Raw genomic sequence first — 22748 nt, forward strand, 5'->3', positions numbered from 1 at the left:
TCTGACAGAAGCTGAATTTCAAAAAGGGGTGGGGAATCAACAAGGGAGAGGGAGGTGAACAGACCGGTCCACGGAGCTGGGGAGTCCTCAGCAAAGGACTGACCTTCTGTACAAGAGAGCAATGAGGAGTGCAGGAAGACAGAGGGAGAGTCTGCTGGAGTGAGACTTCCAGCCCCAGCTGGTTCAGCAGTGCACCCAGGAATGTGTGTGACTAGGTGAAAGAAACCAGACTTTGGAATTAATGCACCTAGAGCAAGATTGGAACCCCACAGGGCCAGGTGCTGAACACACTGTAAGAGACTGTCCCTGCCCCAAAGAGTTTATGGAAATGTGATGTGACATGAGTTTATATTTGCTGGATTGAACTCACACCAAAACCAGCTTCGCTAGACACTCCCCAGCACCCACCTATACTTCTCCAGAGGAACAATGGGTTACCCAGCTCTTTCCGTAAAGATAGAGAGAATCTTTTTGTGAGCAAGTGGGCAGAAGCTTCTGAATGTCCCTGAAACTGAAACTCTCTAGTGCGTGGTGTGTGAATGCCAGTGTACTGCTATGGTAAGAAAATGGGGGCCCATGGGGAATGCTCCTAGACCTAATTATGTCTTTGAGGAATGCAACTCGCATTTGCTGTATACATAGTCTTGTTATTACTGCTCTTCTAGGCATACAGCTTACTGTGGCACTTAGAAAATAAAAATATGCAGGGTTCCTGGCTCAGGAAGAGCAAGGTGATGACATGTGGGCACTGCACATGTTGCTGAATTTGGAGTAACATAGTAGTACTCTAGGGGCAAGTTAGAAAAATAACAATTGCTTTTGTTAACAGCTAAATGTATCCCGTTGAAGAAGATGGAAAAGAAACAACTTCTGCAAATAGCTGGCTTTACACATTAATCCCTTCATAAGTGCCCCATACACCACCTTTACAGCTGTGTGCGTAACATTCTCCCTTAGGAACTAAGTAGCTGTCTGGCCCAACAGCTGGGCCTTCGATATTTTCTGTTTTAAGAAAGGGACATGGCGATGTAAAAATTCTATTGTTAAAACTTCAGAGTGTAAGTCAGCACAATAAGGAAATTCAAGCACTCATTTTCTTCTCAGGATCCTGAAGCCTTGTGAGAAATTACACTGATTTCTCAAAGGGAAACTGTAAAACTATTTAGATCCTAAAATTGCTTCTTGAAAACAGCAGGAAAATTCTACTGAGTATCTTTTGTAAATTATCTTCATATTTAATTTCTGAAGTGTTGTTCAAATCTGAAAAATAACTTTGTTAAAATGGCACTGTCTTTCAAGGACTCCAGATCAAATTTGCTCAATTTACAAGAAGAAAGATGTTCCAAATCTCAAAGCCAATAACCTCAACCTGGGATCTGAAATTCATATCAGTTCCTTGTGGCTCATGCATCACCAGTAAAATAGATTCTTCATGAAAAATCTTCCTTCAGTTATACCTCTGCATCACCAGTAAGAACATAAGAATGGCCAAACTGGGTCAGGCCAATGATCCATCTGGCCCAGTATAGAATCATAGAACTAGAAGGGACCTCGAGAGGTCATCTAGTCCAGTCCCCTGCACTCACGGCAGGACTAAGTATTATCTAGACCATCCCTGACAGGTGTTTGTCTAACCTGCTCTTAAAAAGTATCCTGCCTTCTGACAGTGCCTGTGGCAAATGCTTGAAAGGGAATAAACAGAACATGCCAATTAACAAGCGATCCATCCCCTGTCATCCAGTCCCAGATTCTGGCAGTCAGAGGCTTAGGGATACACAGAGCATGGGGTTGCATCCCTGAGCATCTTGGCTTATAGATGCTAATTTATCTCCGCTAATTTATCTCATTCTTTTTTTAACCCAATTATACTTTTGGCCTTCACAACATCCCCTGGCAATGAGTTCCACAGGCTGACAATGCGTTGTGTGAAGAAGTACTCCCTTATGTTTGTTTTAAACCTGCTGCCTATTAATTTCATTGGGTGACGCCTAATTCTTGTGTTATGTAAAAGGGTAAATAACACTTCCTCATTCATTCTCTCCACCCCACTCATGATTTTATAGTCGTTTATCATCTCCCCCCTCAGTCGTCTCTTTTCTAAGCTGAACAGTCCCAGTCTTTTTAATCTCTCCTCCTATGGAAGTCGTTCCAGACCCCTCGTCATTGTTGTTTTCCTTCTCTGTACTTTTTTCCAATTGGAATATATCTTTTCTGACATGGGGCGACCAGAACTGCACACAGTATTCAAGGTGTGAGCATAATATGGATTTATATACATATTTTCTGTCTTCTGATTTTCTACCGATGCTGACATAGTCTGTGCTCAGTTAAACCTTTGCTGCCAAACTGTCTTTACTCAGATCCCATTTACAGGTGTTTAATTTTATTACCGTGAGTTGTCCTGTTCATTTCAACGGGGCTATTCATGGTCATAAAGTTAACCATCCAACTGTTTGCAGAATCAGGACCTATGAGTGAATGAGTACAAATCAGACCATTATGAAACTGCACCTGATCAGGGCATCACACTCCTGCAACTGGTGCTTAGTAAACAATTCTGGTGATGATGCACAAAAACCAGACTTCAGCTCACTCTCACCTGTGCTGTTCTGCAGGTTTAAAGGAAGTTGAAAGCACTGAAGACTCATCTTAGTCACGGAAGAGAGCAGCTCTGATTCTGAATACAAACAGGGGGTAGATCTGCGGAGCAGAAGGTGCCTGCATGCTGCTGGGTTAACTCACTAGCTCAGGAAGGATCAATGCCACTTCAGAGCCTCTTTTCAGGCCCTTGCCTCAAGGCACAATTCATTGGTTAAAGAGAAAACAGAAACAGAAACACCAAAATAAAGTTGTTTCCCCTGTCCAACATGGGCTGTAGTTCCTAAAGGCTTTTCCCTCACCTCTCTCAGCCCTTCCAGGACCTTGCCCTGTCATGGGGACTCCTGCAGGAGCCCACTGGCTCCCTGCAGTTCTCACTCTCCAGGCCTTCTACCTGAGAGTCACTTAACAGCTGAGTTCTTTCACCTACAGTTCTCTAGCTCAACTGATCCCTTGCTGACCTTTATAGACTAGGGCCCCCGTTTTTAAAGGTATTTAGGCATTGCTGTGCTCAGCACTGCAATGCTTAACTGATTTACATGCCTAAATCTCATTTTCAAAAGGGATTTAGGTGCTTAGGAGCATAAATCACATTGACTTTAAAACTTGGGGCCTTGGTACTCTTCAAGCTATCACATGACTCCTACCCCACAACCTCAACTGGAAGGCAACTGATCAATTTACTCTGTGCAAGCACCATTTTTACAGTCACTTTTTTGGACTAGAATCACACTTTAATCATTAACAAAAAACATTGGCTGGATATTCCACAACCTAATGAAGTCTGACCTCTGCTTTGCCATGGGTCCCATTCCTTCATGAGCTTGGAAAGAATTGCATTGTCCTTTTGACTAAGGAAAGACATTCAAAGCTTTGGAGGACATGAGGTACAAGAAATGTTTTACTCCTAGGATTGTAAAAAATGAAGGAACAGCAATTGCAATGCTCTAAATCAATTTACCCTCTAACCCAATTTAAGAATATGGAGACAAAGTTCAGTTTGTGGACTGTATATTTTTTAGTGGGTAGCTCCCTCTTGTGTATTTGGAAGGTACACGCAGCTTATAAGAATGGATTCAGTTCTTTAGTTTAAGGAGTCCGTTATCTCCACCAAACATGAAAAAGGAACAGTGGCCCCCCAGTGGACAGACACCAGAGCAAAGGAGGAGAGAGTAAGAACCAAAAGAGGAATTATTCTAGGTGCAAGTTTATCTTCCCAATTCAGACCTCAAGTAACTGATACAGTCTGAACAGCCTCTAGACTGATTTTCATAGATGCCAGGTAGTGTACATAGGTTGATGGTTAAGGTTATCCTCTGACCTACACAGTGTGGCTATTCCTTGTAGGGTTGTCTGGGAAGAGAAGGTGACATTACGATGGAGAAAGCCCTGCTTTAAACACCCAAGATTTGGGCAGTTAATGTTATTGAACATGAGGCCAATTCTACAACCCTTACGTTAGTAGCCTTAGCGAAGACTATGGGGGTACTTCCATAAATAAATGGTTGAATAGGGATTTCAAGAATGGACTTAACTTAGGAAACACGTGTGAAAGATGAATGTCTGAAATCCAATACATTGTATGTCAAGTCTCTTGAATATGTTTTCAGTTTTTACTGTCTTCTAGCACAACTGTCTGCTAAAAATATCATCTTCTGGCACAAAGTATAGTAACCCTGGAAAGTAGTAACAGAGTTACAATATCGGCTGATAAACAGTATATATGGAATCTGCAAACAGGTAACTGAAAAAAAAATCTACATGCTTTGATACCCAGCTGTTTAATCTTGAGTATCAAATAGAGGAAGCACGGTACAGTGTACAGCATGCTGGACTTAAAACTCTACCCCTGACTCTACCATTGACTCATTTTGTGACCTTGGGCAAATCACTTATCCTGTCTGTGTTTACCCATTGGTAAAATGAGAACAGTGATACTTACCCACTTTTGTAAAGCTCTTTAGGATGTATAGATGAAGCATGCTACATAAACGGTAAGCATTATTCCCATGTTCTTGTCTCCTGGAATATTTATACCTATGGTCATTTGATAATTGCTCGTTTGTTATGCTTTCCCCTCCAGTTTTGACTCAACATATATTGTATGACTTAACTTATATCTGCTTATTAATTGATACATATCTGATTGCTTGTTAACAAGATTGATAAAATAAATAATCACTGGAGCACAGTAGGTAGTGTAATCTCAGAATGTTACTTACAGAAAAGCAGGGTTTGGTTTGGCCAGGGAATCCAGCATTTCCAGGATGGCTGTGATGAGTTATACTGCCATCTGCTGACAGAAACGTGATCAATTTTAACAAAGACAAGAAAAACTGGCCCCAATAGTTCAGTGTATTTTTAATACATTGTGGATGAGAGTTTTTTGTATATTTATAAATGTTTGATTATTAAAACAAATTTAAAGGAAAAGCCTATTCCTATTTAGTGCTTTTAGGGGGCCCCAGATAGCCATTATTAAAAACTAAAATACAGGCTGAGAAAAAAAAAAAAAAGATTGGCAACTTCTCCCCCATAACATGGCGCTAGGGTCAGTGTGTCTCAATCCTGATGCCTCTAAATTCTGTCTCCATGACTGTCTCACCTGCAGCTCCTGCCATATGGAACCACCTTCATGGATCTGACTCATCAGCTTTCCAACACTTCAAATCTCATCTGAAAACATCACTTACTCCCCTCGTTTAGGCTTTTCATTGCTCCTTCTCCCTCTACTATATTTTATTCAATTCAATAATGCGTTTTGAGATGAAGTGTAAATTTTTCAAAAGCACCTACGTGATTTGGAAGCCTATGTATGTCCCATTTTCAAGAGACAGACGCTCAGGAGCCTAAATCAGAGTGCCTTAGACACTTAAGAAAATTTTACCCAAAAATCTATATAAATGATCCTATATAATATAAAGCTGCGTTGTACTGATTGTATGATTCATACATAGCTACGGGCTGTAAATTTTAGACCTGGGCTCAGATCCTCAAAGGTATTTAGAAGTTAGGAGCCAAAATACCTAGGATCTGGGCCCTGGTCTCTAGATGGCAGCAATATTCTGTAATCACACCCTGTAAATATGCCCCATGAATCTGATCACTTCAGCCTAAATTCTTCTTAGCTTTGTGTTTTAAACAACACTTCTCATTGTTACCAGGAACATAAGAATAGCCATACTGGGTCAGACCAAAGGTCCATCTAGCCCAGTACCTGTCTTCCGACTGTGGCCAATGCCCCAGAGGGAATGAACAGAACAGGTAATCATCAAGGGATCCATCCTGTCGCCCATTCCCAGCTTCTGGCAAACAGAGGCTAAGGATACCACCCCTGCCCATCCTGGGAATAGCCATTAATGGACCTATCCTCCACGAACTTATCTAGCTCTTTTTTGAACCCTGTTATAGCCTTGGCTTTCACAACATCCTCTGGCAAAGAGTTCCACAGGTTGACTGTGTGTTATGTGAAAATAGGTAAGAACACTGGGAAATACGCCAGTAAAAATTGCATACCCAGGTGTTGCTTTAAAAAAAAAAACATATGCCTGGTACTGAGGCTGAAGCAGTTTTCCCAATATGCTTCTCCAGTCCCTATAGAGTTTGTTTATTGCTTTTATGTCTCTTAATGTTTTCTCAACAGTTGTTTGTTTTCCAAACAGGTTACAATGCCGTCTCTCCCAGCCTAACCCACTGCATTGACTGATAGACCCCATTATGATGAGAAAGGGGACAAATCCTAGATTTGAGACCCCAAACCCCTTTACATCCACTGAAATTTGAGATATCTGTTATTCCCATACTTCAGGTGCCCACATTCTGCCCAGATAAGAGACTCATTGGCAACTTGCTAAGAGCCCAAAGACCAAACTCAAGTACATTAAATGGAACAGGTCAAAATCACCCTGATCTTTAATATGGCAGGCAGTTCATGGATACATCCCACCATGTGATACCCCATCTTGAGCCAGCCCATTTAGTACTGCCAGTTTGGTTGGGCTACACATGTGTATTAAAGAAGGCGGGGCATATTATTGAGCTCCACAGACCACACTCTGGGACAGTCTCCATTGTAAATTACTGACATCAGAAACATAGGCCCATGACATGGAGGAGACAGAACACTGTTGCTGGCTAGACAGGGAAACATTCGTAGGAAAATTCTTTACCACTTTCAATTGAGATTTAATTCAGATGGACATTCTCCAACCAGCTCTATTGACTACACTATTGACACAGGTAGCACTAAGCCCCCAACCCCTCTTCACATCAGCTTCAGTCCTTGGCTCCCCCAACCCCCCATCCCTCCACCCCATAACACGGACCATGGCTGGCTGCAGGAGGAGCCCTCAGCTTCCACTCTGCAGAGGGCAGGTTGCTGTATGTTTTAATTACCCTTCCCCTTTCTCCCCCACACTCACATCCCCTGTATCTCTCCCTCTTCCCTTTACCTCCTCCCCACATCCCCTTCTTCTTCACCCCTGCCCCCAATCCCTTCCCCCCAAAGCTTGTTCCATCCTTCCCCCTCTACCCCATCCCTGCCCCCTCTTCCCTTCCCCCTTCACCCCATCCCTTCTCCCTTCATCCCATCCCTGCCCCCTCTTCCCTTCCCCCGTCACCCCAGCCCCATATCCCTTCCCCCTCGACCCCATCCCTGCCCCCTCTTCCCTTCCCCCGTCACCCCAGCCCCATATCCCTTCCCCCTCGACCCCATCCCTGCCCCCTCTTCCCTTCCCCCTTCACCCCAGCCCCATATCCCTTCCCCCTCTACCCCATCCCTGCCCTCTTCCCTTCCCCCGTCACCCCATCCCTTCTCCTCATCCCTGCCCCCTCTTCCCTTCCCCCTTCACCCCATCCCTTCCCCCTCGACCCCATCCCTGCCCCCTCTTCCCTTCCCCCGTCACCCCAGCCCCATATCCCTTCCCCCTCTACCCCATCCCTGCCCCCTCTTCCCTTCCCCCTTCACCCCATCCCCCTGCCCCCTCTTCCCTCCCCCCCGCCTCTTCTCCAACCTCTTCCCTCCCTCCTCCCCCCTGCATCCTCCCCCTTTCCCAGCTCCCCCACTCGGCCCCGGGCCGGAAGCGGAAGCGGGCTGCCGCAGGCCGGAAGCGGAAGGGGCGGGGCGGGGCGGAGCGGACCGGAGCGGAGGGCGGCGCCGGGCCGGGGCACCCGCGGGCGATGCTGCAGCTGCGGGACGCGGTGGAGGGGGACCCGGACGGGGGCCCCGCCGGGGCGGCGGCGCTGCTGGTGCCGGCCGAAGCCGACGTGCCCTTCAGCCCGCCCGGGGACTCGCTGCCGCCCCGCCAGACCCTGCGGCCCCTCAGCGTCCGCAACCCGACCCGGGGCGGCCGCCTCAAGGAGTACTTCGTGTTCCGGGTGCGGGCCGGGGCCGCCGCCCCCCGGGGCCGGCCCAGGGCCTAGAGCCGCGCGCCCTGCCCCTGCCCCTGCGCGGCGTGGGGGGAGCGGGGGCAAAACGGGGAGCCCGCTCGCCTGTCGGCCCAGCAGCGCTTGGCTCCGTGCGCCTCCCCCCGGAGGGTGGGGGGCCGCCGCCGCCGGGCTCCGTGCGCCTCCCCCCGGAGGGTGGGGGGCCGCCGCCGCCGGGCTCCGTGCGCCTCCCCCCGGAGGGTGGGGGGCCGCCGCCGCCGGGCTCCGTGCGCCTCCCCCCGGAGGGTGGGGGGCCGCCGCCGCCGGGCTCCGTGCGCCTCCCCCCGGAGGGTGGGGGGCCGCCGCCGCCCACTCTGGGGACAGACGCAGCCGGGAGGGGTTTGCTGCACTAAATGGTGTTTGTTTAGAAAACCCAGTTCGGTTTCAATGAGAAAACCAGACCCCCAGCACCCTGCTGTTCACCTCTGCGGAGAGGCCCTCAGGGCCAGGAATGTTTCAGTACCTGGGCTCCTTTCCTCCTCCACTGTTCCTGGTGATATAAATTACGCTTGTCTGTTTCCTCTCCATCCCGCTCCCGCAATCCTGGCCTTTGTTCCCAAGAGTGAGAGTGCGGTGATCGGCTTTCATGCCATGGTTTTCTCCATGCAGGTGGCTCTTAAGGAATTAGAGAAAGTAGTTACTTTCTCATTTCCTAATTCCCAGAGCCCCCTGCCAGAGCTTAACCTAATCTCCGAGAACAGGGTTTGGGAACCTAGACCACAAAAAGAAACATAAATGTGGTTGTTCTGTTGACAGGGGCAAGAGGTGACAAACCCCAGACTGGTTTAGAAGTGAGAGGCCAGTTAGAATATCGAATAATCTTTTAAAGGAAGTAGTGGAGGTCCCATTGCTTGAGATAGAGAAAGGCCAGGAGGAGACAATAGGGAGCAACTACCTGATCCCTGCTAGATGATTACAATTTGTTAGGTCTTTGCCTCTCAGATCTCTATCCCTGGTCCTGGTAGATAGGTGCTATATAGTAAGTCAGTTTCAGAACCTGCTGAAATGTAAAACAGCATGACTGTCAAGAAGTTGCAAACATGAATACGTAACTAGAGAAATATAAAACCTGATTCTTTCTTTGATTTAGCCTGGAACTATAGAACAGGCAGTAAATGAGATTCGTGTTGTTGTGATGCCCACTGAAGATGGAGAGGTGCAAAGTGTGTGGTTGCTAACAGAGTAAGTAACAGTACTAATAGACAAATGGAACTTTTCTTAGCTTTTCAGGACAAATTTTTCTCCTGGATCTGCACACCTATTACAAATTCTCTTGCTATCTGTGTGAAACTCACAAGTAATTGGAGTAAAGCTTTCTTGTGCAAATCTGACACAAAATTCATGTCTTTAGTATACAGTTCATCCAGCAACATTTATCTTAAAACCAAGATCTTTTTACTGCATGTTTTATATATTATTGTATTGACAATATTTGTAAAATGCTTTTACAAATCACTTAAAATCCCATGTTTGCCAGTATATCCTGAACTCTGTTGGTCCACCATCTGATTTATTTATATATACAATTGCTTCATTTACCTGCTTTCTTTTGATCAGTTTAAACCTGGTAAATGTTTTAGTTCTGGAATGCAGTATAGGTGTGCCCAATAAGATATTACCTCACCCACCTGGCGTCTTAGTATTGGAATAGAATATATTATAGACTTGGCTTTATCAAAAGCCCAAGCAATTAATTGTTTGAATGAAGGACTCTCAAATCTTGGTCAGACTCCAAAATTAGTCCCATGTCCTATTAAACACAAATTATTGCAGTCTATATTTTAATATCCTGTATCGCTCCTAAACTGCGTTGGGAGGGACCAAAACATAGCTGTGTGCTCAACTCCAGGGTTTCTCAGCTCTAGGCACTTCACAGACCAAGGAAAGTTGTCAGTTTCAATCCTGTGCCTGCTAGTAAGAGCTGAACTGGCAGAAGGTCAGCAAGACATGTAAGCACCTGCAGTTCAGCTATGCTTTGGTTGGCTACCCAGCCTGTGAATTAGGATTGTTTTTTTTAAAGAGGGGAGCAGTTTTGGTGTAGTCAGCTTTACTTTAACAGTGACTCTTTTTAAACCATCATACAAAATTCTTAGTTTTATTTTCAGAGAAAAACACTAATTCTACCATCTAGTAAAGCTGCATTTTAATCCACTGTTTTGAATCCTCTAAGGAGTCAGTGCCCCCTCAGTGGTGATTGAGGGTGAAAGCCATAGTCTACTCTAGACTGCTACAATAGTTAAGTACTAAAGAGCCAGAAATGGAGAGGCACTGATGTGATAGAGGCAATTGTTTCCCCAATGCATATAGAAACATGGCCAATGGTCACTGGTACTTCCAGCAAAACAGTGAGCTATGTGAGAATTCATTGGCCTTTATTGTAAAAGTTGTAGATTTGTGCAAGCATTAAAACATTACAAACTGCTTATATATTCATCTGAAGCTTTTCCCTTAATCTTTAAAAGTCTTCATTAGTAGTTTTTCCTATATTCTGTGTATTTGAAACATGCTTTCAAACTCTTGTCAATCCTATATAAAAATAGCAATGAATGGGAAATACAGCATCACCGTTATTTGAATTTTCTACAGAATAATACTGCTGTTGCTTAAATAATTCTCAGTTGCTATTGTATTAGTCAAACTATTACATGCTTTAGTCAAACTACTAAAAGGATAGAAGATTATCAGAGTTTACTGTTTGTCTTACAAGAGTTGACCACTGGAACAATGAGAAGGAGCGTCTGATTCTTATCACTGACTGGTCCCTTCTGATCTGTAAATATGACTTCATCAGCTTGCAGTGCCAGCAGGTTACTAGAATATCACTCAGTGCAGTTGACACTATTTCTGTTGGAGAATTTGAGTTCCCACCTAAATCACTGAATAAGTAAGTTTTGATTTTTATTTTATTTTTTTAAGTTTCTAATGATACTGCTAATGTTAAGGCTGTTAGTCTATCATTAGCCATATATCAATTTTGATAGCCTTTCAGTTTATTTGTATTAATAAAAGTTTTGATTTTGCTGTAATTAAAAAAATTATTGAAATTGGTTGATCAGCAGGGAAGCAAAATTAACAGTTACTATTTAGACTGAAAACAGTTTACTCCTGAAATATTCTTTAACAACATGGACTATACTTTATTTTGGGGAAAGTCTTTGTAAGCAGTCCTGTAATTTTATTTTAATTGTTCAGTATTAGCATTATATTAGAAACTTGTAAGTTAATCAGATTATATTGAGTATTAGTCTTACTATAGACCAGGATGTGTTAGGCTGCATGAATATAAAGGTGGAAGACTTGCATGTTTAATTTTAATAAACTTAATCTTTCATACAACTTGTCATTTAAACAATCTTAATGTGGGAGCTGGTATAAATGACTGATTTTCAACTATGCTGATATTTGTTTAGAGACTATTACCATCTAAGAAAAAACTTTAAAATTCTAAAATGGACTTTAGTTTTCATTAAGGTATTCAAAAATGTTTAAAAAAAAAGCTAATTAACCTGCTCTAAAGGAGCTTCAAGGCCTACCCTATCAAATACGTGGTGTCTTCAAATTTGTTAGGCGAGAAGGCATTGGCATTCGAATTCAATGGGATAAGCAAAGCCGTGCATCCTTCATAAACCGATGGAATCCATGGTCCACAAATGTGCCCTATGCTACTTTTACGGAACATCCAATGGCAAATGCTGATGAGAAGATTGCATCCCTTTGCCAAGTAAGGAAGTTTTCTATACTGTATTAGATATAAATCACAATGATTTAAGCTGGATACAGTTCTTACGAATTTACCTTCTTTTGAAAATGACTTGATGATGGAAGCAGAGAATAAATGTAAAGAGACTAGCCAAGCTTTTTCTATGCTCTCCATCTATTTCAGCAGGGTAGTGCTGCTAGAAGTAATCAGGCAAGTCTTGTTGACTCTTCAAATCATGTTCATATAGCAAAAATGAGGTTGCAATGATTTCCAAATTTACAAAAAAAAACAACTGAAGCTGAAAGAGGAAAATATTTCCTTAAACTGCAGGTAGAGTTCTTTCAACCTTCTTTCCTGCGAAGAGGTCTAGGCTTTACCTGGAGCGTTTGTACTTTGTAATTCTAGAAGAATCCTAGTAAATTATATGTAGTTCCAAAATATATACCCCTCCTATGTGCGCACATGTTTCAGTGGCTTTTTTTAAAAGGAGAGCCCTTAGGGTAAACAAATTATCAGTTGTGGACAGTTGTAGAGCTAAGCATTTATTATAAAAAATTACTGTTATAGCTGATCTTTATGCAAACATCTCATATTTAGGAAAGCATGTTCTCATTTGAAACTACTTGCATCAGTATATGCTAGCATGTGGAATTTATTCTAGGATGTAGGTAGTCTTATGTATAACAATTACAACTTTATATGTGTTAGTAATCTTCTGTTTCAGCAGCAGTGGCTCTTTTCGGTATAATTCTGCCTTTGTAAGCAAACTAGCAACAGATTTTCAAATAATGGGAAAATATTAAGTTGTCAAAAGTAAGTAGGTATACTTAATGTTGTTTTTCCCCCTTAGTTGGAAAACTTTAAGACTCAATTAATCCAAGCTGTGAAGAAGGCCCATAAAGAGTGTCCATTGCCAGGGAGGGCCAATGGAGTACTCGTGCTGGAGCGTCCTCTTCTTATTGAAACATACGTGGGATTGATGTCTTTCATCAACAATGAGGCCAAGCTTGGCTACTCCATGACAAGAGGAAAAATTGGATTTTAAATTCATTATAATCAATCCACTAAAAGGGAAAGTGATTTGAGATTAGTATCCTGGGGAAAGAGTTGGGAGGACTCAGTACATGGCAGAAAAGAACAAAAATGAATAAAGTGTATGGATAAAAAGGATTGGTTAGTTGCAGAATGAATGACTGTTTCAAGAACAGTCACTACTGTTATGAAGTTCATGGATAAGTCAGTTATTGAGTTCAGGTGGTCAAAGGGTAGTTGCATTTTTAGAGTACCCTGGATTTAACTTACTCACTATTTGTATGCAAGTCTAGTGAGCAATGATATTTCCTCTTACATTTCAAGCTAAAGGTCTTTCCTTACTGAGTGTGACTTATCTGTGAAATATTCCATATCACTATCCAGTGTAGATACATTGCATGTTCATGCCACAGCTATATTTACATAAGGATTCAATTGCAATGAAATCATTTCATGTGCAGTTGAGACTGATTTTATATTGGCTAAGAAGGTACTAATGTCTAAATTACAGTAATCTCAGGAATTTAATTCAGTGTCAAATTTTTAAAGAACTCATTCTTTAGCAAAGACAGCTAATTTGGTCAAAACTAGAGTGTTATGTCTTCTCCTAACCAGTGGAATCGAACAGTTATTTTGTAAGTTGAAGTGGTGTTTGAGTAATGTCACTGGTCTCTTTTAAATAGCTGTCGAACCTGAATCTGTATAATTTGCAGGTTTATCTTATTTATGACTTCTCTTTGCAGCCATCTATTAAAGAAAGACCTTAAAATAGAATAGCCAATTTCAAAAAAACAGTTAAAGGGTATCTTTGCCTTCCTCTGAAGTTACTTTTAATGCAACATGGGAATGGTAGTTTTATAATTAAAAAGGGAATTCTACTTTGAGTAGCTTTATATTTCCTTAGCAAAAGTGTATTGTGTTGTTTTTGGTTTTGTTTTTTGGGGGTTTTTGTTAATACATGGACCAGATTACAATAGCACCAAAGTCAGGTTTTTGTAATTTATGTGGCCATGTAGTTGTTGGAGAGGGGAAGCTTTAGTCATAGTATTGTACTTCAGTCTTATGTGATCTTCCCTTTAAGTTTGTAGAAAGTAAATTCAGTAGTACAGTGAACTTTAAATGCAGTAGTATACAAAGATACTGAACAGAACTACAGCATGAGATTACTGAGACAAGTTTCACTGTGGATGAATCCTTTATACAGACCATCTTAATCTATAATTTTATCAGAAGCATTTCTTTGCCTCTCAACATGTTAGTGATATGCTGTGCAGCAGTGGAATTGGTATGTTAAAATTTTTTTACCTTTTAACTTGAAATAAACTGTACATGTTTTTTTGAATGTGGCTCTGGAATGCAACCAGCTGCATGTTCTTGTCAATATGGGCTCTTTTCTAAGACATCAGTGTCTAGCTTTTTGTTAATAAACTTAGCCATCTTTGTTCTCTGGTTTTTAGTTGGTAGAACACTAGATGTTGTAAAAGCAGGGATATAAACCCTCATGCTTTAGGTCATAAACCAAGCATAAACTGATAAAATCTGTAGTAAGCAATTTATCAGGGCCTCTGTTGTACCTTCCTTTGAAGCATCTGGTGCTGATCAAGATGGACCACCTCCTCTCCCTAATTGTTATGGAATTCTTACACACTACTTCCAGTCCATCCAATTTGATACTCCACATTTCTGTGATTAAGTCTCTTTAAAACATCTGATATGAAATCCTTTCCCCTATGCTGGTCTCTTCCCACAACTAAAGCAGGTGAGAGTGAGGTGAAGACTGTCATGGTAAGAATCTCACCTGTCCTTTTTTCAAATGCTATTCTACACAATCACCTATAATTTAGAGGAACACTGTTCAGGGTCTGATATGATGCCAGCTTAACATTTTAGTTGGTAAAGCAAACTGGTTCTCACACAGTTGCACTTGATGACTTCAACACTTATTCATGGCTAAAATGATAAAATAACTTCAGAACTGCAGTAACTGTTCTGTATTCAAAACTTACAAGTATTCAGGGTCTAACAACTATATGCATTTCATTCCATATTTAATTCTAACAGAAGAGAGCACTCACTGTATTGAGTGACCAAATGCAAAGACTAGTCTATGAACTTGTACACTACTCCATGAAAATAGCTGGAAAATTGTCTTTTATTCTTTCTTGAACCCTGTGTCCTTGGGGGACTAGGGATTGCTGTACAATGGTATGTAGTTAGTCACTGTCCACTTGAAATCAGGGTGACAGCAATAGTGATATGTACATGTGCATTTCAAACCTCAGTTCCAGCTCAGAATATTAGAGGATTCTACACTTTAGGATAGTGCTGGGTTGATAGTTTGTAGCCACACTAGCAGAAGCTATCAAAATGTTTATTGATATTTATACAAATTAAATAACCTCTATACACTATTTACAAACATACCATTTTAGAAAATATTTTGACAAAAGTTCAAAACAAGGTTTAAGTCTTTCAACTCTAAAACTTCATAAAATCAAGACTGCTAGTTTCCACAATTTTAGCTGCAAAATTAGAGAGCTCTTTCTAAATTCCTTTGTCGAACACACTTCATTTCAAGTAACTATCACAGTACTTCACCCAAGGGAGTCTTCTTACACTCCCCCAAACGTAAGCTTTCTATTAGTATAAAACCTCTTCCTGCTGAACAACGAGGGCCTGCCCATTCTCATCTGTTCCATATAGATATAGCAGCACTTTTTCAAAGATCCATTTGCAAGGCAGGCTTTTCTAGCCTTGGGGGGCAGAGCGAGGGGTTCCATTATCTGCTTTTATTTTACCTCTTCTCTTTCCAAGTAGCACATGCAAAAATTATCCTTACTCAACAGTGCCATGGAGTCCCCCCTAGAGTGCCAGCAAAGTGAGAGGACCTGGAAGTCACCTGCAGATACAAATTAAAGAAATAAATAGCAAGAACTCAAGAGTTACAATAATTCTGTTCTAGAAATCTTGTTACTTGGAATAGCTTAGTAATTTCATCAGTAAGAGATAAGAGGCTTGAGTGAACAGAATTTTGTACTGTATATACCATTGTAGTTGAGCTTGACCATATTTTAATGCAAGTAAATATCACAAAATTGATCACTGTTGCAAAGATCTGCAACCTGACACTGAAGGTAAAATTTTCTTCCATGGAAGAACTACTAAGCCGAGAAGCATGCTATAGGTTATATTTAATATAATATTTAACTTGCAAGTAGGAAAGATATTTATAAAGCAATTAGCCAGCTAATATGCTAGTCCACTGAAAGATCTTACTGTGTACCTGCAGATTAGAATGGAGGAAAGGATAGATAGGAACCTTAATTCTGCCTTTTTGGAGTAGATTTAAGATTCAGATTTCATGTTAAAATTCTAAAAACACCACAAAAAGTAATTAATTTTAATGTACTCAAAAGTATGGTAGGCACTACACAGTTCTTATTTTGGCATTTGGTATACCAGACAGCTACAGCTTCCATATAAAAATTAACTGATATGAAAGCAAAGCCTTGAAGTGTTTTGATTTACATGTCAATAAATTACCATGCTAGGGCAATAACTTAATTACCTTAGATGTAAGCTTTATGTTCCATTCTCCCCATAATCTCTTGAATGTAGGGAATATGTGACTAAACACCCAAAATGTTTGATCACTTCAGGCAGTCAAAACATCACTATCACTAACAGTACAATCGTTTATATACATTAAACAAACTAATGATTCTGACTTGCAGCAGTAGTTTTAGGTGGCCTTACCTTCCATTGGTACCTGCACTGAGACGCACCCTGCTGGGGACCACAGGTACACTTTGCTATTCCCAGTACATATGGCAAGTCGAGGTTGACGTGGATCCCACTGGAACAACTGAACAGCATACAACTGCTCCAAGACTACAAACAATTTCAACTTTTGAACATCCCAGATCCAGATGGAGTTAGGAATGTTATCTGTTAGAAATGGCCAGGGAAATGGTTAGAATACTGTAAGGAACATAACACTATGTGCAATGTCATTGCAATATCTCACATTAAATGGGTTTCACTACCAGTAACCTATCTACTCTACTGCTTGCAGCATTGGTGCAGAAAAGTCTGGGCAACTAGCATTGAAGATTCATAACCTTTAACTCATTATCCCTTTAAGAAATGGTGAAAGGTGACATCACTGTGAATGTTGAATGTGTGCAGAGAGCTTGCAGTCTGAAGTACAGTACAGCAGTACCCTAGCAGTGCGCCTGAGTCCTCACTTTGGGGAAAATTGCCACTAGGACAAAAAGAGTAATTCAATCTATAGAACTTTCCTTCACCGGCTTTTCTAAAACTACATAGAGATGCCACTATTGGTGGGTTTTGTCATGTGAACATTTCTCAGCTAGGAACTGGATTAAGCCTCCCCCCCAGCCCCCTACCACCAGTTTCCCAAGATGTTTTTTTTCCCCCTTTTATTGATAACACAGCACCAGGAATGCTCTATCCCAATAGAGAGATCCAGATCTACCAGGGAAAAGGTTAGATGAAAAGTCCAGAACTCCCACTGTTCCTGCTAATGCAAAAATTAATATTTTGAAAATTTCTGAAAATTACTTTTGTGCAGGGAGGGGAGATGGATTTTAGCTAAGATTATGTATACAGTATAATGAGCTAAGGCAAATATGAAGGGAGATAATTTAGCACATGGTACTTAAAGCCAAGGCTATGAGTTCATGCAGCAATTAATAGCTGGTCCCACAGCTTAGTGGTTTATGCTAAAGGTTGAATTCCCTCTGCGTACAGTGCTAGCCTCAATCCCAACTGGGGCCTCTAGCTGCAGCCAGAATACAAATAATTCACAATTAAGTAATTTACTTGTTTATTTATAGCAGAAGCAACAAGACCTAGAAAAAAACAAAAGGGTTTCTCCTTTAAAATATAGCCTACTAGGTACTAACCATTTTTGGTTGCCAGGAAACAGTTATCAGGACTAAATGCCAGCATTCCAATTCCTATTCTGGGATTTGCCCGATCAGCAACTGGTTTGACATACTGTAAAGAAACTGGTACCTGGGAAATGTCATCTGAAATTTGAAATACAAGCACTATAACAAGCAAGTCCATATGGACATGGCAATACTATTTCTAAAAACAGTTAACATTATCTCTGAAATGATAGGAAAATAGTAATATATTGCACTTCTGTAAGATGTTCCATCCAAAAGATCTTTACAAACTTTGTCTCAACATACCTGTCAGATAGTATTTCTCCTTTTTACAGAAGGAAAAACAGGTACACAGAAGAGTCTGAGACAAAGCTATGACTACAACCAAGATCTCCTAACTCCGACCCATGTTTTATAACATCTCACATATAGGCAAAGCAGTACTTGTGACACCTTAGAAACTAGTCTCTAAGGTGCCACAAGTACTCCTTTTCTTTTTGCGGATACAGAGTAACACGGCTGCTACTCTGAAATCTCATATATTAACACTCATGTAAGGCAAGGGAATAATGAAGTTGAACTAGTTAATGATTGCTCAGCACTATAATAGTATATGCTGAACTTTGACACTCAAATATCAGTAGTAGTAGTAAAGAGATCAGGGACTGTTGTCTGAAAAAGTAAAGGTGTTAAATTAGAAATATTAAAAAAATTCATGGTCAGAACTTGTTAGATAAAAATAATGTACCCTTGCTGATGTAGCCACCCATTTTTCCACCTGACCATACAAAAAGGCAGCATTTCTATCAGTACAGGCAGTTAGAGAGGCTTTAGGTTGTCACATCTTCTGAATTTTTTTAAGTGTGGAAATTCCCATTGATTGAAGCCTCCTACAATAAGAGGAGTATACTCTGCATCATCTGCAGCAGTTAATATAATTCTAGACAAGAAATATCACTGTTGCAGAGACTTAAACCAGCCAAAAATCACCCTGTTCCGAGGCACATTTTGCACAAATAAAACAACATTGGGAAGGGGCAGGTTGTCTGTCACTTCTACCCACACTGACCCCCAAAAGTTTGCCATGCCTCTCCTGGAGCCCTTCATTGCCCTTAAGATCTTCACCGTTAGCCCCATTCTGCAACCATCATCCTCTTTAGCCGAGGAAAACATGTCCTTTGAAGTCTTGCATTTAATTGAATGGGCTTCCCCTTAGCAACCCAAGGTTTGCCCCTGCCTTCAGAGGCAAAGTGAGCTATAATGTTGATTTACAAGGCTTAAATATTTTACATCACAGGTATTCTAAAGTGGTCCATTTTAGTTTGCTTACATTTACTCTGTGTGCTGAAGAGAGAGCTGGCTTGCGCTCTGGCTGGAGGGAAAGCAAGGCTCTCTGTTTCAACTCTTGGGGATTTCTCCATTTCCTTATATACAATCTACACAGAAGGAGAAGACAGTTTCACAAAAGGGCCTAGCAAGATTTGAGCCTAGTGTGTTGAGTCCTCCACATCCCATGCTCAAAATGAGCACTAAGGCACATTCATTTTAAATGTACAGTGTTTCTCAATGCTCTTTACTATTGTACACTGGGAGCAGGCAGATTTGGGCATGGAAATGCTAAATTTTGAGATTTTTGAAAATTGGGCCCACAATTAGAAAAAGCAATTATGTAATTCAGAAATGGACATTGTATGGAACTACAAATAATCCAATCGTTGTCATTTGAGAGCCCATGTAAAATGAGTCACACAGAATGCACCTTCCCATCCCTTACCAACTGAAGGTAAATTTGGTAATATAACTGCAATCTTTTATACAGCAGGACATGCAATATTTCATTCCATGCCTTTGAGAACCACTGCAAACAAGCAATGTTAATGGGATAATGCTAAAAGGAAACAGTGATGAAATGCTAACAATGTGACTAAATTGGAGCTCCCAATCTAATTTTATTAGCAGGAGCTCTCTTCTTTCCAATGGAAAGGGACTGAACTATTTCATTTGATTCTCATTCTACCTCTCAAGTTTAGATTTTTATTCTTAATTCTGAATTTGAAGGATAATGGATACATTTGGGTGTTGCAGCACTTAGTCTGGCAGCCAGGTTTAATATCTAAAATGCTTGAGTCACATTGATTGGAAGAGAAAATAAAGAGCAATAATGAAGACCGCTACCACAGAACTAAAACGGTTTTCTAGCAAGGAGACATTTTACTAAAGCATATTCTGCCTGCCAGATTCCTTGATAAGCAGCAACGATAGATTTATATGAATTTTTTTAAATTTAAATCTGCACACCACAAACACTGATCTTTACTATAGCATATTATGTGAGACCTGCTCCGTTCCTTCTATTGGCCGTGTAATATTATTACTACCAGTGGAGATTCTTCCTCACAAGGGCTGGGGACAGAGAGAGCCTGTGATTTTGAAGTAGAATATACAGTTATCTCCCTGCTGAGAACTGTAAAAAAAACTGTGGCCACATGTGCAAGGATAAAAAAAAGATTGTGACAAACATTTACAGAACATACTCATTAAGTGAGCTAGATTTGCCTATACATATGAAATTAGGTGTCATCATAAGACACTTCAAATCAAATCCAACACTATTCATACACTGCAAATTGTATAGCGCTGAGATATACAAAGTTCTCATTCATGTTCAGCTTCCGAGCACTTGGGTACACCACCACATGCAAATGAAGTCTGTAAACACAGCCACCACCTCTATCAGAAGATAGAGTACTTAACAATAATTATCCATGACTCCCTTACATAGAGAAAAGGAAGATGGAGGGGAAAAGAGAAGAGAATTCACTGAAAGAAGTCAACTAAAAATGATTAATCTATTTTCCTTACTTCATCATTTTCATTCAATTTCCTCAGCAGCATTTGCAAATCAGCAGGACTTCAGTCCAAGTAAAAAAGCTTTTACCAAAGATATCAAAACAAACTGCTGCTAAGGATCCAAGGGTCCCCATTCTATACTTACTATCTTTGGGTTAGCAATGGTCACAGGGTGTTCAAACTCTGTAATCTTCTTCCAAGTCACGTGGTTCAGGATACGCACCTATTTCAAGGTAAGTAGTAAGGTAGTAAGAGGGGATTGCTATGACAACATTTTGCAACTGACTTGAATGGGTTTAAATTCCTTTTTTACCTTTTCATCATAGCTGCCAATCGCCAAGAACTGACTGCTGGGACTCCAGGCAACTGACTTAATACCCAGTGACCATTCATATGCACTGTATGTGGACAGCAGACGGCCATCAAGGGAGTACAGCAAGATTTTATACTGTAACACAAATTGATTTGATTTAAAGACAATTGACACTGTTAAAAACTAACAGAGAGTATATAACTCCTTTTTAAAAAACCATCCCCATCTCAATGCACAGATGTTCAAAATGGAGTTTCCCTTTTCTATATCTTATAAACTAATTCTGCAGTTATTTGTTTGGATAGTTACTAGGCTAACATGGCTGTTACTCTGAAACCATAGAATCTTCTGCAATTTTTTTTAAAAAAAAAGATACTTAAATTATGAAAAAATATAAGTAGGATAATTTGGTAACAATGAGTTTATATGGCAATTTAAGCAACAGTGTTTTGACGCCCATCACCAATACCTAAGTACAAAACTACAAATTGTTTCTTAAAGCCCTTCATTTTATTTTATTTTTTTTTAAAAGGTACTGCATTCTATGTAGCAGCCAGAAAACTACTTAATATATGTTCAGGAGCCCTTAATTAAGTGTTCAAGATCTTCAGAAATAATCTGTATTTTCTCATACCTCCAGACAAGTATCCCACACTGCCAACACACAGCCATTAGGAGCCCATTCAATCCCAGATAGGTCTTGAGTTTCAGTGTCAAAATGCTTCCCAAATGCAAAGAAAATAAAACAATGAAACAGTTTTAAAAGCTGTACTTAAAATGTACGGTTGCACCTGACTTTAAAAGTAAAATCCTAAATTAGTATCACATTACCTTTACACATTTAAAAAAACATATATAAAAACATTATATATCTATCTTATTGAGCTAGCACATCCTTTTATATGTCTGAATGCATAGACTAGAAACATTTCCTTTCCTTTTGTTATAATACACGACATTCACTGCTTCCTTATTTTCTCCTACCAAACTATACAAAAATCAAGATCTTTTGAAACAAAGTGCACTTTGTAATAAAAAGAACACAAATTCTCGTATGTTGTAACTTGTTGTTCAGATCATCATTTTGGCAAAAGCAAGTTGTGATCATGGTGCTGCGGCAATGTATTTTACTGTCAGCAGGATTGCTTGGATTATGCCAGAACATCTGAATGCTTCTCACAGTAAAAAAAAGAATGCAGTGCTTTATCATCCCTGTATGTGGTTTCCTAAGCAGAATTCTTCTGCCTCCCCACACACCTGCAGGCCAAGGAAGAAGAAGAAGAAGGAAGCCATCAGAGGAAATGCCCCAAATCGCAGAGTCTAAAGTGGAGCATTAGAGTTGTTCAATGATTTAGTTAGACTCTACACTATGCAGAGTACACTTTAAATCTGTGCAATAGCAATGGAAGGCAAGGACATGTCTTACCCTCAGTAGTTGCCAGTCACTGCATACAAAGAGGCTAATGAAGTCTTTGCAGTCACGCCTCTCTGCTAATGCCATATAGCGACCATCCTTCGTGAAGGCTATTCCTGCCAGAGAGATTAGAAAATACAGTCCAGACCAGTAATATATATACTTGTGAAACTGGCCCTATTAAAGCACCAAAGCTGAAAACAATTATGAGCCAAATCAGCTGGAAGTAAGAATTTATTCAGAAAAATGTGAATGATGATTGGAAATCATTTTGGCATACCTATTAGATGCCCAAAAAGCATGTTAGGCACTTCACTGAGACTCAAGCACACAAAATACTTGTCCCAAAGAGCCTATAATCTAAAAAACTGTAAACAGATGGAGTTCCCACCCTTCTCTGAAGAGTACTTCACTGTACATAGGCCAATCTTATTTCCTTCCTAGGTTTTGACCTTCATGGTAATTCAAGAAGTTTCAATCTCAGATCTCCCTTACCAAGCT

The 22748-nt window shown here is 40.7% G+C and overlaps 3 protein-coding genes across 8 annotated transcripts in view; 1 reads left to right on the top strand and 2 right to left on the bottom strand.

The window, feature by feature from the left end:
• The window catches only part of MEGF6 (multiple EGF like domains 6), a 255960-nt gene extending 247766 nt beyond the window's left edge, over positions 1-8194 (bottom strand). For 2 of the 5 annotated variants that reach the window (XM_073316366.1, XM_073316368.1), the window contains exons 1-2: positions 6768-6811; positions 4821-4894 (exon numbers count right to left, since the gene is read on the bottom strand). In XM_073316366.1, coding sequence (XP_073172467.1) covers positions 4821-4858 — 38 coding nt within the window. In that variant the 5' untranslated portion in view covers positions 4859-4894; positions 6768-6811. Of the gene's footprint in view, positions 1-4820; positions 4895-6767; positions 6827-6923; positions 7020-8088 lie in introns of those variants that run through there. The other 3 variants (XM_073316362.1, XM_073316365.1, XM_073316363.1) reach the window with 3 other exon arrangements.
• TPRG1L (tumor protein p63 regulated 1 like) lies at positions 7707-14310 on the top strand. The gene is made up of 5 exons (XM_073316386.1): positions 7707-7974; positions 9113-9204; positions 10730-10906; positions 11590-11743; positions 12573-14310. Exons 1-5 carry the CDS (start codon positions 7777-7779, stop codon positions 12765-12767), a joined length of 816 nt encoding a protein of 271 aa, XP_073172487.1. The 5' UTR covers positions 7707-7776; the 3' UTR covers positions 12768-14310.
• WRAP73 (WD repeat containing, antisense to TP73) overlaps positions 10378-22748 on the bottom strand; it is a 32658-nt gene continuing 20287 nt past the window's right edge. The window contains exons 5-12 of one of the 2 annotated variants that reach the window (XM_073316385.1): positions 22260-22363; positions 21468-21554; positions 20834-20968; positions 20666-20743; positions 19001-19106; positions 17683-17808; positions 16511-16702; positions 10378-10548 (exon numbers count right to left, since the gene is read on the bottom strand). In XM_073316385.1, the coding sequence (XP_073172486.1) occupies positions 10532-10548; positions 16511-16702; positions 17683-17808; positions 19001-19106; positions 20666-20743; positions 20834-20968; positions 21468-21554; positions 22260-22363 (845 nt within the window). In that variant the 3' untranslated portion in view covers positions 10378-10531. Of the gene's footprint in view, positions 10549-15110; positions 15654-16510; positions 16703-17682; positions 17809-19000; positions 19107-20665; positions 20744-20833; positions 20969-21467; positions 21555-22259; positions 22364-22748 lie in introns of those variants that run through there. The other variant, XM_073316384.1, reaches the window with a different exon arrangement.

The sequence above is a fragment of the Lepidochelys kempii genome, chromosome 18 (genome assembly GCF_965140265.1).
Source record: "Lepidochelys kempii isolate rLepKem1 chromosome 18, rLepKem1.hap2, whole genome shotgun sequence".
In the NCBI taxonomy this organism is placed as follows: Eukaryota; Metazoa; Chordata; order Testudines; family Cheloniidae; genus Lepidochelys; species Lepidochelys kempii.